Raw genomic sequence first — 19,871 nt, 5'->3', positions numbered from 1 at the left:
GTGACCGTTAAGAACCTCAATGCACCATTTTTTTAAAAGCATGCATGCCTCTAACTTTTGAATGATTCCAAAATCAAAGTTAAACCACTGAATGTTAAGACAAAAGTTGGAGACAAATAGAAGGAAACTGTACTACAGTGGAATGGTAGTTTCTGGCAGAACTTTTTTCTTGGCTACCCCAAATTTCTATTCTGTGCTAATAAGAATCATAACTTACACAAGACGAATCCCACATTTTAAGTCTACAGCAAGATTTGTTACAGCAAATTCAAACTCATCAAGTGGTGTTTGAATGTGACTAACAGGTAATCCCAAAAAGCCAAGGTGGCGAGAAAGGTCACCTTCACCACTGAGGAAGTCTCTCGAAAAAGCCAGAAGAATCTCTTTACTAGCCTGAGGGGAAAAAATACAAATATTTATATCTACTAATTAAAATATTTTTGCATTATAATATTGAATTTAAAATTATTGAAAATAAATTGCAAGGAAAAAAATAAACAATATAAGCAAAATTTGAAAAAGGTTAGCTATCTCATTTAAATTCTAACCATTTGTCACACAGTTCAAATCAAAACTGCATGCAGCAGAAATATTACCATTTTTTTAATGTAGCCTATTAATTAGGTTTTAAAATCACTTGAAAAAATAAACAGTTTAACAAAAACTGCTAGGTAGGCCTATACCCAAAGGAGATCAAATAGAGAACACAAGGTCTTTTATGTACAAAAATATTTATAGCAGCTCTTTTTGTGGTGGCAAAAAACTGAAACTAAGATGTCTAATAATTGAGAAATGCCTGAATAAGTTGTGGTATACAAATGTGGAATACTATTGTGCTGTAAGAAAAAAAATCACATGGAAAGCCTTGTATGGACTGATGCAGAATAAAGTAAGAAGAACCAGAAGAATAATTTATACTATAACATCAATATTTTAAAAGGGACTAATTCTGAGGACTTTTATGAGCTGATAAAGAATGAAATGAGCAGAACCGGAGAACAATTTATATAATAACAACAATACTGTAAAAACAGACAACTTTGAAAGCTAGGACAACTCTGATCAGTACAATACAATGACTATTCATGATTCCAGAGGACAATAATGAAATATGTTGTTCACATTAAAGAAAGGTAATAGGTTTAGAGGGCAGAATGAGACATATATATTTTTGTGTATTGCACTGAAGTAATCTGTTTCATTTGGCAATGCATAGTTGTTACAAGAATTTTTTTTCTTTCTGTTTTCAGTGAGAAGAGAAATGAAAGAGAAAAATGGGTTTCTATTAATTTTTTTTTCCAAATAGAGAGGTGGAAGGTTTCCACAGATGTGAAATGTTACATGCACTTTGAGCTCTCTGTGTGGTTAGTTTTAACTATTTTACTTTGCTAAAAGAGATGTCACAAAATTGGAAGAATTAAATGTTTATAATATTAAAAACATAACAACAGGACTTTTTAAAAAGTGAAACAAAAAATAAAAATACTCTACAATGATCTGTATAGTTTTGCTAAATAAGATATAACTACAAAATAACAGTCAAAAGTTAAAATAATTTTCCCACCGATAATTCCCCAGAATTAAATGTCAGCACCAATCAGTGTCTTGCAAGCAAGACAGGCATTCAGTACAAATTCGTTGAATTTTGACCTCAAATCAAAATTGATTTGTTTCTAATAATTAAGTGCATTACAAAGGACAAAGAGGGTTAAAATGGTAAATAAATACAATCATACCTTGAATTCTGCATCTTTACAAAAGAGACAAGGATCATGGTCAATAAGTCTAGATAGTTTAGCATGATCAAGAAAACAGACCAGTAGCAATAACTTTTTCAAAGTAAACTTAGACAAAGCTTCTTCGTGTCCTTAAAATGAAACAAAAATTAACAAATCTGTTAATACAATGCCTGGTAAAGGAAGTATTTAATAAATTATTTTTGATTTAATGAAGCGGTAACTCTGAAATAACATTTTAAATATAAAAATAATTACCATCCCCATAAAGATGAGGTACAGAAGGATGTCTATATTCAGCTGCTATATCAGGGTTCCAAAGTAAACGATTCAGAATAAATATGGCCAAACCTGCAACATCACTGTTATTTTCCAAAGAGATCAGTTCTCCGAAAACAGTCTGAAATAAATAAGAAGTTTTTTTTTAAGTTCTTTTTAATTTTCTACCTCTCTGCACACCAAGTACTTCAAAGTACAACATGCTACCTAATCTGTAGCTAATTTTTAGTTCATCCACATTTTAGCTAAAAGAACCTAAAATTTTCATAATAAATGTATGTATTCCTCCTATCTCCATTAAAAAAAAAATCCAAGTACTGAGTTATATACCCTGATTTATTGTATGTATTTAGATAGGAGACCAAATTATGCCATAGGACAACAATATATAATCAAACCACAAAATATAAGCTTTGTCTGGGTAAAAAATAATTTTAAAAGTGTGAAATACAAAGTGTCTTTTTTTTATACTTTCCTTTTTCTTAACAAATAGAATAGATCTTTCTAATAAAATATGAACCTCATGTTCTACAAAATAATAACTTTGCTTCCTGGGTATATAATTTCTATCCTCAACTCTACTGAAATATTTAAATTATTAAATTTTCTGATCTATTCAATAATGGATACAAATAAAATACAAAATAATGAATGTAAGTAAAATACAAAATTCAATACAAAATTTCTCTCCCAGATAAAATAACATACCTCTAAACCTATACGTAGCCACAATGGATTATATGATAACAGCCAGTTGAGGATTTTCTGTCGTTCCCCTGAAATGTTGTAAAAAAGCAAACAAGCTTATAAATCACCAAGATGACCACTAGCACCACAGTTTAATTAATGAAATCAACTATAACTTTTATAAGAAAAGTAAATTAATAAAAGAACTTATATATTATATATATGTTATAAAATACTTGCAGAGCTTAGCACTTCAGAAAAAAAAAACTATACAGCTTTCAGCAGCAAAGACATAGCATGTTTAACTATGAAATGAACATAAAACATTAATTACTAATGATCCATAAATATTAAATCAAGGTTTTTACAGTCTTCTTACCCACATCTTTCCAGAGATGTTTATCTTTCCGTACAAGTAACCGTCTAGCTTCAATCTCAAATTCTAGCTTTTTAATAGCTTTAACCATTTTTTCTGATGTAAATAAATGACAAGCTTTACGGCGTAATCTATTCAATCTACAACGAGCGGTATATGCTCTGAGAGACATTTCATCTTTTGTAGGTGCTCTTGGAACGCTTATTTTATAATGATTCTCTACTCCCAAAAGAAGAGTAACAGCATTTACTGTCAAAAGAGAAAGGAAACACATGACTGGTTAGCTTGTCATAACAAAGTTATGTGGAACTTGGGTTTGAACCTTTAAGTAAACTAAAATACTTTTAAAAATATTTGTCAAAATTTTTGTCAATCTGTCAAAAATTTGTCAATTTTTAGATGTATAGAGTAATATAGTAAAAAGTAATTTACAAATAAAGATTAATATACTACAAGCAGTAGCAGCATATAGTTTCTACAGTTTTTATATAAAAAGCATAAAAATTAGGAAAACAAAAATTAATACAGCAAGAACTATGAGAATATGTTTAATCAAAACTGAAGACAGTTTCAAATTTTAAATTCTGCTGTTATTTATAAACACTTAAAAACATTTACTAAAACAGAACCACACAATCTCCTATAAGAATCCTAAGAGATGGTCAGTATATCTTTGCTTGAACATTTGCAGTAACAGGGAACTCACGTTTTCAGAAAAGCCCATTTCTTTATTATTCAGGTCTAATTAATAGCTTTTGCTTTTACATCATCTTAATTTCCTAAGTCTTCTCTTATAACAAATAGTTCTTAAAAGAAAAAGGAGGACAACAAAACCAATCAACAATTCAATCATATTTGATAGTTAGGCAATACTACCCACCCATAGGTCCCTACCTCTGCAAAGAGGGAAGGGATATCAGCTCTAATTATTAAGATACCATTCTTCATGCTTCGTTGAATTGCTTTCCTATAAGTTATGTCCATTAGAACTAGATCTCACCTTTATAGAAATTCAGGTTTAAGTATATAATCTCTTATCCACATGAAAGCTCTTAAAAAATTTGAAGACAACCATCATGTACCCCCAAACACTTCTCTTTTTCAGGTTTAAACACTGAAATTGCCCTCAACCATTCTGCATAAGACATGATATATGAATCCCACCATTCAAGTTACCTCAAAATATAAGCTAAGGTGATAATATAATCTTAAGTGATATATCCATAGGCATGCAACTAGCGTCAAAGACAAAATTCAAACACATGCTGCTTCTCATTCCAAAATCAGTGCTTTTTACATTAACACCACAGACCTCCTAACATTAGAGATATGATTTGATAGGGAGAATATTATCTACCATGAACTAGATACCATACTTCTATTAAGAAAGACTATGATGCATTGAAAATCAGTGTGGCTTCATGAATAGGGGGTGACATTGAAGTCAGGAAGAACTGGGCTCAAGTACCACCTCCAACACATACTGGCTACGTGACCTTAGACATATAACCTTAACCTCTCAGGTTAACCTTAGCTCCTTAACCTCTCAGGGTCCCAAGTGACTTTCTACAAGTCGAAGTTGCCCATCTGCACTGGTGGAAGTTTCTCATTTGGTGCCCCCTATACCAACAAACTCAAGGGTCTACAAAACAAAGAAATATCATAACTGGGTGGGGGAGAAGGAGAGGAGAAGAAAAAAGGAAAGTGGGAAAGGGGAGGAGGAAGGAGAAAATACAATGAGGATGGGGAAGGGAAAGGGGGAGATGGAGAAAGATGACAGCAGGGTTCAGTTTGTTGAGGTCATAGTTGAGTTTTCTGGCAAAGAAGAATCATAGTTTACACAAAGGAAATGTGAAATGTGCAAATTCAGAGCAACCCCATCACAAATGTTCAAACAGAACTATTTGTGCTCAACCTGTGACAGAGCCTTCTGTAGTCAGCCACACTCAACCACACTGTACCTCGACCCCAACATCATGCTGTCATTAGTTCCTCTTCAAGTACAAAGGATGAACAAGTTCTTTCTAACACACCCCAAGAACACACTAAAATTCTGCCTTCTAAATGAAGCCCTTCCTATTCTCCCCTAATGCTAGTGCCTTTCCTTTGAGATCATCTCCAACTTGTCCTGTATATTATCTTCTTCGAACATAGTTGTTTGCATGTTGTCTCCTTCATTAGACCATAAGCTCCTTGTAAGTAGAAACTATTTTTGCCTTTCTTTGTATCTAGGTCATCTGAGTGTTTTGGTGCTGATACATTTCTCTTAACTTCAGTCAACTAAAATTCATCTTTTGTAGTACGTGTCATAATTTGTTATATATTTTCTATTCAAAACTAAATTATAATGGAATATTAAAAAAATCTAATGAATTACATATTTGTATTAAAAATTACCAATTATTAGAGAGAAGATATATTTAAAAAGAGACATACATGATACTGTTTTACCTTGGGAAGTATTTGCTTTTACAGTTAAGTCATCAGGAGTTAGAATGAAATTTAACCACCATGTGAAGCCTTGTTCCTGTTTTTCCTTCCAGCGCTCATCATAAAACATGTTTCTGGCAGCAAATGGCAGAGGATGCCTAGGAATAACTAAAAATAAACCTTTATTTCATAAAATGAACATTTTTGTTCAAAATAATACATATAAAAAAAGCAATGAGACATAAGACATTATATTAAGGAACAAGAATAATTGTTAATGGGATTATCTGATTCACTGAAAAGAATAAAAAGGAATGTCAAGAAAAATTGCTGATGTTAAGAACAGTAGTAAGTTTTTGTTTTGTTTTGTTTTTTTAAAATCAGACTTGTAATTTCATCCATGTATAGAGCTCCAAACAAAGAATTTCCTTTACTAATGCAGAGCAACAACTTTTCTGCATCTAGGAGCTTTAGAATTGCCTGGGCCAGGGAGAGGTTGTGACTTGCCATTTGAGGCTGATGCTCTATACAGTATACTACACATTTTTCTGATAGCAATATTAATCGTTATATAATGGGACAGTAGGAACAACACTTTTCAGTTAGATGGCCAGATTTCACAATTTAGGGTAATTTTCTTCATAAATGATTAGTAGCCTATAGAAAACAATAACCTTAACTGGAATTTTACTATGCACCTAAATCTTTTCATGACTTAAGATAAAACCTACCTCAACGGTGAATTTATCATTATGATTTTGAGAAACTTTCTTGTAAAAATGAGTATTTTCTACAACCCCTCATAAATAATTAGAGACAACATGGTTTAGAGGGCTGATATTAGAGTCACAAAAACCAAGGTTCATAGTCCGCTTCAAATGCATATTACCTGTGTAACCACGGGCAAGTTACTTAACTTCTCAATTTCTCAGGAAACAAAGACTAAATTACAGATTATTACTATATGAGCAGCTCAGCAAAAGGGGGGCAGTTAAGTGGCACAGTAGATAGAATACTGGGCCTGGAGTCAAAAAGCCTCCTTTTTCTGAGTTCAAATCTGGCCTCAGATGCTAGTCTCTGTATGTGACCCTGGCAAGTCACTTAATCCTGTCTGCCTAAGTTTCCTCATCTTCAAAACAAGCTAGGGAAGGAAATGGCAAAACCATTCTAATATTTTTGCCAAGAAAACCTCAGATGGGGTCAGCAAGAGTCAGAGAGGGCTGAAAACAAGACCAAACAATAAAAATCAGAGGAAGAAGTTTCTATAACTCTAACAGCTCCTACTCCTAAATCCTCTACAACCTGGCTTCCAACCTCATCATTTACCTGAAATAACTTTCTCCAAAGTCACCAGTGATAACTTAATTGTAAAATGACCTTTTATCTATCTTTATCCTTCTTTATTTCTCTGAAGCCTTTGACACTAATAATTACCTTTCTCTTCTCTAGATATTCATAAACTGCTCTCTACTGGTTCTCCTATCTTTCTGACCACTACTTTTTAGTCTCTTGCTGTACTAAAGGTCAGACCCACTAACTGTGGGTGTCCCCCAAGACTCTGTCCTAGGTCCTTTTCTCTTCTCCTTCTGCACTATATCACTTGGTGATCTTATCAACTCCTATTATCTCACAAGATAACAATAGTAAAGCACTTAGCACTGTGCCTGGCACATAGTAGGCAATTAATAAATGAATGCTTCTCTCCTTACCTCCCTCCCCACTTCCTATGGGTTCAATCATCTTTATACAGATGATTCTCTTCTATTTATTTAGTCCTAACCTCTCTTGACCTCCAATTTCGCACTACCAGCTGTCTATTAGACAACTCAAACTAGACGTCCCACAAAAATTTCATATCAACATGGCCAAAACAAAACTTATTATCTTTCCTCTCAAATTCTCCCCTCTTCCCAGTTTCCCTGTTACTGTTGAACCATCATTTTCCCACACAATCAGGCTTATAGCCTTGGAGTCAACCTTGAAGTCATCACTTGCATTCACCCCACATACCCAATCTGTGGCCAAATTTTACTATTTCTACCTTCACAACATCTCTTGGATACATCCTCTTATCTCCCATTATACTTTACACATTATGTCAAGAATCAAATATAAAATTTTCTATTTGACTTTTAAAACCTTTCGCAACCTGACCCCTTCCTACCTTTCCAGCCTCCTTAAATACTTCCCCCTCCTTGTAGTCTACAATCCAGTAATAATGACCCTCCTAGGACATCAATCCCCACTGTGTGCCTTTTCACCCGCTGCCCTTCCTACTCAGAATACTCTCCCTCCTCAGCTCTTCTTCCTGGCCTTTAGTACTCAGCTCAGATCCTTTCCTGGGCTCCCTAGTGCATTCCTTCTGAGACTGCCTTCCATTTACAATGCATTTGCCTCATGTGTATATAGTTGTTTGCATATTGTCTTCCCCATTTGATTATAAGCTCCTCCTTGGCAAGAACTGTCTTTGCCTTTCTTTGTATATCCCAAGCATAGTCTAGTACTTGGCACCTGTTAAGCACTTAATAAATACTTATTGACTGATACATCTGAATTTTCTTTCTTTTTTTTTTAGGCAGTTGGGGTTAAATGAGTTCCCCAGGGTCACACAGCTAGTAACTGTCAAGTGTTTGGTGTGAGGCCGAATTTGAACTCAGGTTCTCCTGACTTCAGGGCCAGTGCTCTATCCACTGCGCCACCTAGCTGCTCCTGGATTTTCTTACATGGATGAAACAACAGGTCTAAATTCCCATACTTCCCAAAAAAGATTTCAATCAAATTACCTGTCTTTAATGGTTTTATGAAAGTCAAATGGGACTGTGCCACAGCAACAACAGGTTTATTTATTCTGTTGACAAAGCCAGAAGTACCACGTGCCAATGAATCTAAAACATATAATTTAAAATCAAAGTTAATGATATAATCAAAAAATAAACTCCAAAGTATTTGATTAGTAAGGTGATAAACACTTAAAAAAATCAATTATTATGCAACACTCTGCAGTTTCTTGTAGTAAAACTTATAATTCCATATCCTTTCCAGTTCAATGTCTCATTTGCAGATTCAGACAAAAATCTTATTATCACTACGACTACTAAGTGGTAATAACAATGATAAGGACTACTAGCAACAACATCCCAAAGATACACAAATCCTGAATACAATAAACATCTATTAAGCACCTACCTACAATGTATCGGCCTTTGCGCTGCGCTAGGCTCCAAAGACACAAAGACAGAAATGAATGGTCCCTGCTCTGAAGTTTACATTTTACTAGGGACAAACATCACAAAATCTTAGGATCATAGATTTAGAGACTGAAGGAACTTTCTGAGGTCTTCTAGTCCAACCTCATCATTTTGAACGCATGCACATAAATATATAAAAATATATAAAGTAAATTCAAAGCAATTTCTAAGAATGGGAGAACTCTAACAATTGGGAGATCATTAAATGCCTTTTATAAAAGACAGCACCTGAACTGTGCATTTAGAAGGAAGCTAAGGACCCTATAAAGAGAAGGTGAGAAGGGAGAACACTCCAGGCATGAGTATACCCTGCGTAAAAGCATAGAAGTAGAGGATGCAGAAAACAGTAAGTAGGTCAGTTTAACTGGAACATATGGTGCTGGTGGTGATGTGATCAGCCTGGAAAGACAGATTGAAGATAGACTGAAAAGGACTTTAAATTATGGAAAGAGTAATTAGTATTTTGTACTAGAGGTAACAGGGATCCACTGAAGCTTCTTGAGCAGGGGAGTGACAGGGTCAGAGCTACACATCAGGAAGGTTATTTTGGCACTGTGGGGAAAATGGATTGCAGGGAGACTGGAACCAGCAAGATCAATTAGGAGGGTTTGCCATAAACTAGGCGATCAGTAACCAGGAACTGAACAAGAGAACATAGACAAGATATTGTGGAAGCAGAATTAGCAATGTGGTATAGTGATAAGAATGTTTGCTCTTGAATCTGGGGACCTGCATTTAAATCCTAACTCTAATACTTAATACATGTATGACTTCAGTTAAATCACTTAGTGTCTCATTTCCCTCACCTATAGAATGAAGAGGTGCAATCAGTTCAGTTCTACGGCCCCTTCTAGCTGGTGTCCAATAAAGATTTATGAATTAATATGGAAGTAAAAAAAATTCTAGCTCAACAATAGATAGCTTAGATTTATTCAGTGAAGAAAAAGAGAAAATGTATTCTTAATAAGTTAACAGTTTAACAAAAAAAAATTAAAGTCAAGTTAGCAAGATCTGGCAAGGAACAAATGGTTTAGTTAAATATATGTGGGGCAGAAAAACACAAGACTGAATTACAGCACAACTTTTACAGGTATAATATAGAAACTAGTAGCAAATTTTACTAAAATCCTTAAAATCAAAATCCAAAGGAATTTTCTTTGGAAAAGTTTTTTAAAGTATGTTTTTATTCCACTAAATAAATTAAGCTCACCAGTTTTCTTCTTCCGGTTTTGTTTCTCTCTGATACTAACATGTTTTGAGGCTGGCGATCTTACAATTGCTTTTTTTGTTTTCACAACAGTCAATGCTTTGGATTTTGCACAAGAAAAATGGATTCTTTTAGTTTCTCTCACTTCCATATGTTCATTAGCTGAGTCCAATGCATTTACATCTTCCAAGTTTCCTTCACTTTTTCTTTTATGGCCAATAAAAACACTTCCAAAGGAAAATGAATTTACTTTATCTTTACAAATCTTAGATTCATTTACAACTGGATGTATGTTTGGAAGGTAAGCATGAAATATTTCTGTATTTTCACAATCAGTTATCGTACTAGTAAGGCACCGTCTAGACTTTGGATTATGTGTTCCATTTCTCTTTGTTTCAGAACACTTTGGCTTACTTTTAGTAACAGTAGTTGAAAGTATTGGACGTCTCTTACGTTGTTCCTTGATGTTACAGGAAGGATTTTTCTGAAAAGCAGGAACCTTATGATGATTCTCATTTGAAGGGCCAGAGTAATTTAATTTAATTTCTACTAGTTTGGTTTCTTTGAGGATACCATTTGGAAAGGCTTGATCCTCAGGCACAAACTGTAACACTTTACTGTTCTTCCAATTAAGGGATAATTTTGAAATTGGAGAATTTTCATTTGGTAAAGGTAATTGTGAAAATTCAGATGTTTCCTGAGATGTATGTAACTCTGCTATATTATTTCTTACAAACTGATCTGGTGAGAGAATAGGATCAACTGATACTGGTTCTAGATCTTCATTTAGCTCATAACTATCAGTTACAAAGGAATCTGGACTCAAAATCGTCCTCTGAAAAAATGGTTTGTGTATCTCACATATTCTTTGTGACTCAAAATGTGTATCTTTTGAATCATCTTTCATTAACTGATCAGGTGAAAGAATTGCCATAGATTTTAGTTCATTATTAGCCAAATAGTTATCACTTACAAAAGAATCTGGACTGAGAAAAGTTCTTTGGTTTGGCATATGTGGTGCTGAAGAATGATCTGGAGTAAAAATAGGTAATTTTACATTACTGAAGTCCAGGTGACCCTTAATACCATTTTCTTGTACTGATTTAGTTACAGTATTACACATATTTTTACAAATTACTTCCTCATTCAAATGAAAATCTTTCAAAGGGCTAGTATCTTGTGCTTCCTCCAACAATTCTCTGTTTACTGGTGCATGAAGAACGGTATAGGTGGTAGATCGAAGAATAGAAAGTGGAGTGCCAATCTCATTGGGGCTTTTTTTAAAAACAGGACTAACGGGTGATACTGGCAATTTATCCTCTTCTGTATTTAAAGAATTACTTCCCAAGAGGGAACAGTCTTCCAGTGCAACCACATTTTCACAAGCTTGTAATGGGCTTCTTAATTTGACACCCTTTTGAGACACATTAAAGGCATCATTAACATTTTGACTATTTGAACGTCTTTTAGAAAGCTTCGAGGAAGACGAAATATCCTTCTTTTTAACAGTATCCCAAAGACTCCTCTGAAAAGAAAGCAAAAGATTAGTTAGCTGATAGTTGAAAGCTAATTTTTAATAAAACACCTACCATATAAAGCAACTAATAAAATTATATTAAGCAAAGATATTAGGATATGTAGGAGATACTAAAGACAGACTAGATAGTCCTTAAGAACTTAAGGCAAGAAGATGATAATTTAGGTGTGTTTACCAGAGTAAGAGGAGGATAGCAGGGAGGTAAGCCATACACAAATAATTATAAACAGAACACATAAAACTATATAAAGAGGTATTATTTATAGATAAAATTAATTATTAATAATTTCAATAACTTAGTATGTTAATTTTTATAAGTTGAAAGTAAAACAAACACTATTTTCATAGTTTAAAATATGGTTACCTTTTTCTTTTTCGACTGTTCTGCATTCCCTAATAATATTGCTTGATGTTTCAGAATGTCATTCACAAGAAAAGTTACCATCTCTCGTACTCTGCCTTCTTTGAATGGTGTCCAAGTTACAGAAATAGAAATTCTTTCTTTAGACTACAAAAAGATAATAAAGAAAGAACACTATTGATACATATTGTACCTGAATAGAATTTCAAAATTAAATAGACTGCTTTCTTTCCTTTTCAATCCCCTCTTTTCTCTAAAGTAATGAAAGAAGCTATGATTCCTTTCACTGTTGCCGATTTTCAATAGAGAAGAAGAAAAAATACTTTTACAGATACTAGTGACAAATTCAGGAATATAATAAATATCAAGTGTTAAAACTGATGATGGAAGCAATAATCAGATTATTTGTATTAGATTTTAGAGTTGTTTTAAGTTTTAGGTGAATATATAAATATATATGGTTAAGAAAAATATGTCAAAGAAAATTCATGCAAAATAGGTTACAATAAAAGAAATTTGCCATCTTCTAATTCTATTTGCAGCTTTCAGTAGATTGAGTTATTCTGATATCTAGTAAGACTAAATGCCTGAAGCTTGAATAGTTTTACCTAAGAAAAATAAATTTTTCTAAATCTAGGGTTGTGTTACACAATTCATTTGACTGATTATCATCTTCTCTTCTGCCTAACATTTCAATGTTAGAGCAATTATGAAGAGCCTGTGTACTTAGCATATGGCAAATCTCTTCAAATATATCTCAGTGCTTTTAATAAAGGTCTCAAGAGCTCTTTTAAAATTGTTGCTGCAATCTAATTCTGAAACAAATTATAACAGTTTTCATAAACTTTTTCTTATTTTTTCAGGCCAGTAATGACCTTTTTTAAGTCAAATTCATTAAATAAAAAGTCAAGAGAAATGGTAAAGAACTCTAATTTAACAATCTTCCTTTCACCAATAAATTTTATTCAAAGATTCATTAATTGCCCACTATGTGCACAGTGCTAGAAATATTCCTGAAGGATAGTTCTGATCATGTCATTCCCCCCTCACTCCACTCCCACTTAATATGCTGTAATAGCTCCCTAATGCCTCTAAAATCAATCAATAAGCACTTATTAAGCACTTACTGTGTACTAGGTGCAGGAGATACAAAGACAAAAATGAAACAGCACCTTCCAAAAAGGAGCTTACATTCTAACATAAACTCCTCTTTTTGGAATTTAAAGCCTTTCACAACTTAGGCCCAATCTACCTTTTTAGGTTTATTACATAATAGTCCTTTCCCCAAACTCTACAGTCCAGCCAAACAAGTCTCCCTGCATCACCTTAAATACAATACTCCATCTTCCATATCTGTGCTTTTGCAAGAGTATCCTTCAAGCCTGGAATGCACCCTTTCCTTCCTTCTCATTTCCACTTCTTAGAATCTCTACTTTTCTTCGAAACTTAGCTCAAGTCCCAACTACCAAATCACATTTTACTTCTGTATAGAAGAGGCAGTATGGTGTGTTAAAGCCCCATTTCTGACATATATATATAGCTATGCGACCCTGGGCAAATCACTTAACCTTTCAATAAACTCAGGAAATTCTCTAAGACTACAAGTTCCAGAGTAGTTGCTGGTCTTCATTGGAAAAGGAAATTCATTCACTAGGAATTTCAAAGCCAAAGATTCCAAATCGAGAAATTAAGTACCTACTTAATATATTCCTAAATGTAAACCTGGGGCTACAAAAGACAAACTGTCTCCACTCATTACCTCCACTTACTCTCCTCTGACTCAACTCTCAATTGCTGGCAACGTAGCTTCTAATTTCATCACTCTGCTGAAACTGCTCTCTCTAAAAATTACCAATGATCTCTCAATTGCCAAACCTGATGGGTTTTTCTTACCATTCATTCTTCTTGACTTCTCTAAGAACTTTGACACCCCTGAACATAATATTCCTGAATACTCTGTCTTCTCTGGATTTGCATAACACTACACTTTTCTACATCTCCTCTTCTTGATTTGACTGCTTCTTTTCAGTCTCCTTTGTTAGCTTATCATCAATATCATCTCCCCTACACTTCAGACGTACTCCAGTGTTCTACCCGTGGTCCTCTCTACATTCTCTCACTTAGTGATCTCATCAGGTCTCATGAGTTGAAGTGGCACCTGAATGCAGATGATTCCCAGATCTACAATTCCAGTTCCAGTTTCTCTCCTGAGCTCCAATCCCACATACCAACTGACTAATAGACATTTCAAATAGATTGTCCCATGATACCTCAAATTCAACATGTCCAAAAAAGAAGTTATTATCTTTCCCCTAAAACTTATTCTTTTGAACTTCTCTATTTCTCTTCATATCAACCCCTGCCTTCACACTTGGGAACTTAATTTACACAATGATGCCCCCTCAAATGTTTATCACCTCAGTTTCCATGAACTGCACCTTCATGTGCCATCTCAGCCACACAGAGAGATGGTCATATCCTTAATCTAATCACTACCTAGAAAATTCCCTTTCACAAACCATAACTTTAAAATGTCTCTGCCCATAACCTGCCCTTCCCTCTTCTCTATCCTCACATACCTAAGCCTATTCTCTATCCTCACAACAACCTCCAGTCACTCTACACACACTCCCAATTCTTGGTCTTGTTTCAATTTCTTCCCTTCAAGATCTTGATCATATACAAACCAATTCAACTTTATACTACCCTCCACCCTTAAGCCCCTGGACCTCTTTGTACTATTGCCACTCATCTCTTTCCAAAAGGACTCATTTTGCTCAAAACTGAAAGAAGTAACACAATGATGCTGACAAGGTCCAATACAAATTATGCTATGACCCTCAACTGGGGGTCCCTCAGTGGTGCATATTAATTTATTTATGCTTACCTGACTGATTTTCTCATACTCCTTACTGTGCCTTTTCCAAATCTTCTCTTCTCTCAAGCCACCTACAAACACCACTCCTGCCTCCTCCCAGCACACAACCCTGAAGTATACAATTCACTAAAAAAAGAACAAAAAAACCAGAAAGTCATCTTTTGAGTCCCTTTTCCTCCCTAAAAGAATCTCATAGTCTCCTCTATGCTCCCATTTTGGAGGAAGAGGTGGTCCTTCTTGACAAGACTAACTTCTCTACTTGTGCCTTGTTATCCTCTCCCAGGAGCTTGCTCTTAAATCATCTCCTCTCTAATTAATTTTCAACCTCTCCTTATCCACTCCTTCTCAATATGCCCAGATTCCTCCCATCTTCAAAAATCTACCAATTCCTAAAGTTATCAATCTTTTCATCTCCTTTCACAGTCAAACTTCTAAAAAAAAAGCTGTCTAAACTTGCTTCTAATTTCTCGTTTACCACTCACTTTTCATCCTGGATGTTTTCTGTCTTTACCATTCAATGAAAACCTCTGTCTCAAAGAAAATAATCTTTCAATTGCTAAATCCAGTGACCTTTTCTTAGTCCTCATCTTTCTTGACATCTCCCTCTCTATACTCTCCTTGTATTCATCTCTCATAAGTAATCTCATTGGATCCCATGAGTTCAATTATGAACTCTATGTAGATGACCCCTAGATCTACTTATTTAGCTCATATGTCTCTCCTGAGCTCATGTCCAATATTTCCAAATGTCTTTTCCAAATTTCCAAATCTACACAATGATGCTGAATGTCTCACAGGTAGCTCAAATTCAACATTTACAAAACTGAATTTATTCTCTTTTCTCCTAAACTCCTCCTCATACTCTCCTTTCTAGCCAAACAGGCCTACTTGCTATTCTCCTTACAGTCTTGAGTTTCCTGCCTCTATACCTTTGCATAGGCTGTCAGTTGTACGTCAAATACTTTTTTGCTTAACTCTGCTTCCTGGAATTCCCAAGACCCTTTCTGAGTCTTTTTTTTTTTTTTTAATTTTAGGCAATTTGGGGTTAAGTGGCTTGCCCAGGGTCACACAGCTAGTAAGTGTCAAGTGTTTAGTCTGAAGTCAAATTTGAACTCAGGTCCTCCTGACTTCAGGGCCGGTGCTCTATCCACTGCACCACCTAGCTGCACCCCCAAGACCCTTTCAAAGCTAAATTCAAGTGCCATCTCCTACAAGAGCCTTTTCCTGATTCCCCCAACTGTTAGTTCTCTCCTAATCCCAAGCGACTTTGTATATACTTGATATTTACTTATTTACAAATTATTTACAAATATTCTCTCAAATGAAATATTTGCAAAGTACTTAACACAGTGCATGGCACATAGGAGGCACTTAATAAATGCTCCTCTTCCAACTACAGTTTTGGTTCCCTGTCCTCACCTCATCTAGGCAGACAAATATCAACTCTTTTCAACAATAGCTCACATTTGCCTAGTGATAGTGCCAAGAATCTGTATAATCTCTCTCTGCTATTTTTTCAGGTTCATCTGAAAAATGAAAGGACTGGATTAGATGGCTTCGAAGGTCTTTTCCAGTTCTAGATTTATGATCTGGAAAAATGTAAACAGTAGGACTTGTACTACCTCCCTGACAGGGTTGTTACTATAAAATGTGAAGAATTCTCAAAATCATAGATTTCAAGCTGGAAAGGTTCTCCAGTCTAACCCCCTGATTTTACAGATGAACAAACTGAGGACAAGAAACATTAAATGACTTATCCTGGGGACACAAATGGCAGAGCCAGGATTTGACCCAGGTCCTTTGAATCCAAAACGAACGTTCTTCCTACTACACCACTTGTACTGCTTTTCTTACATTGTCACAAAGAATAAATGAAAGGATGTAAAGTGCTTTGTAAATACTGAAGCAAAATATAAATGTAAGCTATTATTATTTTATCAGCAGCTCAGCGCCAAAACTCTTTGATCTCAAAGACTTAAATAAGGAGAGTACATATTAACATATTAATAGGTACATTTAAAACAAGGTTTAAAAAGAATGATGCACACTAAGAAAAGTAATACCATAATTAAGATTTAGTCCATGCATCTGCATCTTAATAGGAAAGATAGTATGAGGCTTGTTCTTTTTTTTTTTTTAAGATAAATAACATGTGCTGCAGTGGGAGGTGGGGGTAAAGGGGTAACATTGTCTCTACCAAGGGGACATGTAGGATTGAGAGGGGTTAGGAAAAAGTCAAACACAAAACACAAAAAAGAAGTTAATTTCTTTTCAAAGCAACTTGTTTGGTTTAAAATATGAGATACATGTTAAAACATACTGTTTCATTAGTTCTTTTTTTGGTGACGCCATTCATAGTGTCATGGAATTTTAAAGCTGAAATACAATTCAATATCATCAACCTTTAGCATTGTGGACCTTTTCCCTGGCTACTCTCCCCTCCTTGACTTTCCTGATACTGCTATCTCCTGGTTCTTCTCATATCTGATTTGTCCTTCTCAGTATCTTTTGCTGGATCATCATACATATAGGGTTTCCACAGGTTCTATTTCATGCTCTCTTCTTCCTTTCTTGATGATCTCATCAGTTTCTATGGATTCAATTATCATCTTTTTTTTTTTTAGATGATTCCCATATCTACATACTCAACCTTCATCTCTCTTCTGAGTTTTAATCCCACATCACCTAATGACTACTGGACAGCTCCTCAAAGATGCATCTTAGGCATATAAAACTCAACATGTCCAAAGCAGAACTCACTAACTTCCCTGCTAAATCTGCCCCTCCTCTGAATTTCCTTTTTCTACTGGAGGCACCATTATTTTTCCAGCCTCCTAGGTTCATAATCTTGGAGTAATCTACTCTTCCCCCTCTGTCATCTCCCATAGCCAGTTGCTTGTGGGGCTAGTACTGGCTTCTCTTTTCTCTAACTCATTGGGCTATTACCCTTCACCATTCATTCTATTGTCATTGTCTCCTAACTGGCCTTCCAGTTTTGAGACTCCCACCTCTCCAGTTCATTCATAGCTGCCAAAGCCATCTTCTAAAAAACAGAGGTCTGACCATGTCACTTCCCAATAGCTCTTATTGCCTCGAGGTAAAAATGATAACTCCTAAGAATGGCTTTCAAAATCCTTAATAACCTGTTTCCAGCCAATCTAGACTTAATACACATTCAGTACTTCATGGATTTTATATTCCAGTGAAACAGCCTACTTGAGTTCTATCTCCTATTTTCATAACTTTTCCCAGGCTATCTTCCATGCCTCACCTCGTGGAATCTTTGGCTTTCTTCAAGGATGTACTTGGATTCTACAGGAAAGCCCTTCCTTGGTCACTTAGCTATTAGTGTTCAAATACTAGCACTAGTTAATAGTGACAATTAATTAGTACTAAGATTAATGCTAATAACTAACATTAACTACTAATAATTATCTTATGCTATTCATATTTGTGTAAACGCTAGTTTACATATAGCATGATATGTAATAGTTATTAGTATTCTAATACTAATTAAAAGTACTCAAATTAGTACTAACAATGTTATTTATTAGTAATTATGTTATTCTTATTTGTGTAAATGTTAAATATAAGTAGCTCGAGGGTCAAAGACTGGTTGTTTCTCCCTTTGTATTCCCACGGTGCTTTGCCGCCAGTAAGTCAACAAGCATTTATTATGCACTTACTATGTGCCAGGCAGTATGCTAAGCACTGGAGATACAAAGAAAAAGCAAAGAGTTCCAGCCTTCAAGGAGTTCACATTCCAACAGGATGGTGGGAACTGGGGGGAGACAATTTTCAGGCAACTATGTGCATAAAAGATTATTACAGGGCAGATGAAAGGAAATCTCAAAGGCAAGGCACTCACATTAAGGTGGATGAGAGCTGCTTCTTGCAGTGGGATTTTAGCTGAGATTGAAAGAAAGCTAGATGGTAAATGATGTACTTTAAATCGATAATCAACGAATTGAACCGAATCTTATCTTTTATTAATTAGGAATTGAAATCAGAGTGAGTCAGCCCAGAAGCCTAACACGAACAGGCATTTAAGAAGCAGTTGACAGTTTCTTGCTTTCTCCTTTACCTCCCATTAAGAGAGAGGTTTCTCGGAATATCCCCCAACAGTGACTGTGGGAGGACTCCGAAGGGGCGCAGCGGGGGGTCGCAGAGAGGAAGGATGGTCGCTCCGGGAGACCCCCGCCCGCCCGCCGGCCTTACCTGCAGCACGCAGCTCTGCGGGGAGACGCTGAAGCCCTTGTCCGCCGCCGGGAGCCGGGCCACGCTCACCTCCACCACCTCCTCGTTCGGGTTGTCCAGGACCAAGGCCAAGGTCCGAGAGGCTCCCACCCGGACGTCGCCGAAGCAGAGGAAAGGCGGTCTAGAGAAGTGGCTGAGCCTCAGTAACACCGGCGAGCCGCCGGCCTCCTCGCCCCGCGGCGCCCGCGACCCTAGAGGCAGACCCGGGCCGAGCTCCGGCGCCCAGCCACACTCAGCGGCGTCTCGCCCCGCGTGCTTCGCAGCCATGGCTCCTCGGGAGACCCTCCGCCGAGCCTCGCTGCGCCGGCCACGCAGGCCTCGGGCGAGGAGGCAGACGCTTGGGCAGGCCGGAGGGGCCCCCGCGCCTGCTCCGCACACCCACGGAGGGCACCTTCACCTCTGCTGGGGTGTCTTCTAAGACTCACAGAGCGACCAGTTCCACCCGAGTCGCTGAATAACCTCAAAACAACTCCCTCTCTGGCCAGTTTCAAAAAATCCCACGGTCACCAATCGGGAGCCGGGAGCGGCACTGGCCAATGGCGACAGGAGCCTGCAGAGCCTCCGGCCAATGGGGAGGCAGCGACTTTTTTAAAACTGATGGTTGCCCGCCCCGCGCCGGAGGGAGGGGGGCACTCCCGGAAGGGTGGATGGGAAGGCTTAGTAACGTTAGCAAGCGTATCCACGGCGCATCTTCCAAAAAATTGCCGTTGCCAGGGCGAGCTCTACGTAATACTGGCAAGCAGAAGCTTGCTTTCCTCTCCCATTTGTTCTCTCAATGAATGAATGGGTGGAGCATTTATTAAACACTTATTGTGTACAACTATGCTAAACCCTGGGAATAGGAAAAAATAACTACCACTCCCCACCCCCACCCC

At 36.4% G+C, this 19,871-nt stretch overlaps 1 protein-coding gene across 3 annotated transcripts in view; it reads right to left on the bottom strand.

The window, feature by feature from the left end:
• Nucleotides 1-19,263, bottom strand: part of ASPM (abnormal spindle microtubule assembly) — a 58,416-nt gene extending 39,153 nt beyond the window's left edge. For 2 of the 3 annotated variants that reach the window (XM_027843437.1, XM_027843439.1), the window contains exons 1-10: nt 18,958-19,263; nt 11,865-12,008; nt 9,967-11,488; nt 8,292-8,393; nt 5,530-5,676; nt 3,082-3,327; nt 2,724-2,791; nt 1,995-2,136; nt 1,737-1,867; nt 218-393 (exon numbers count right to left, since the gene is read on the bottom strand). In XM_027843437.1, the coding sequence (XP_027699238.1) occupies nt 218-393; nt 1,737-1,867; nt 1,995-2,136; nt 2,724-2,791; nt 3,082-3,327; nt 5,530-5,676; nt 8,292-8,393; nt 9,967-11,488; nt 11,865-12,008; nt 18,958-19,263 (2,984 nt within the window). Of the gene's footprint in view, nt 1-217; nt 394-1,736; nt 1,868-1,994; nt 2,137-2,723; nt 2,792-3,081; nt 3,328-5,514; nt 5,677-8,291; nt 8,394-9,966; nt 11,489-11,864; nt 12,009-14,748; nt 14,866-18,957 lie in introns of all 3 variants that reach the window. The other variant, XM_027843438.1, reaches the window with a different exon arrangement.
• Nucleotides 19,264-19,871: the final 608 nt, after the last annotated feature.

Source organism: Vombatus ursinus, unplaced genomic scaffold (assembly GCF_900497805.2).
Source record: "Vombatus ursinus unplaced genomic scaffold, bare-nosed wombat genome assembly UNPS02014909.1, whole genome shotgun sequence".
Lineage (NCBI taxonomy): Eukaryota > Metazoa > Chordata > Mammalia > Diprotodontia > Vombatidae > Vombatus > Vombatus ursinus.
The sequence above is the reverse complement of the archived record's forward strand: the minus strand, read 5'-3'. Positions and strand labels throughout refer to the sequence as shown.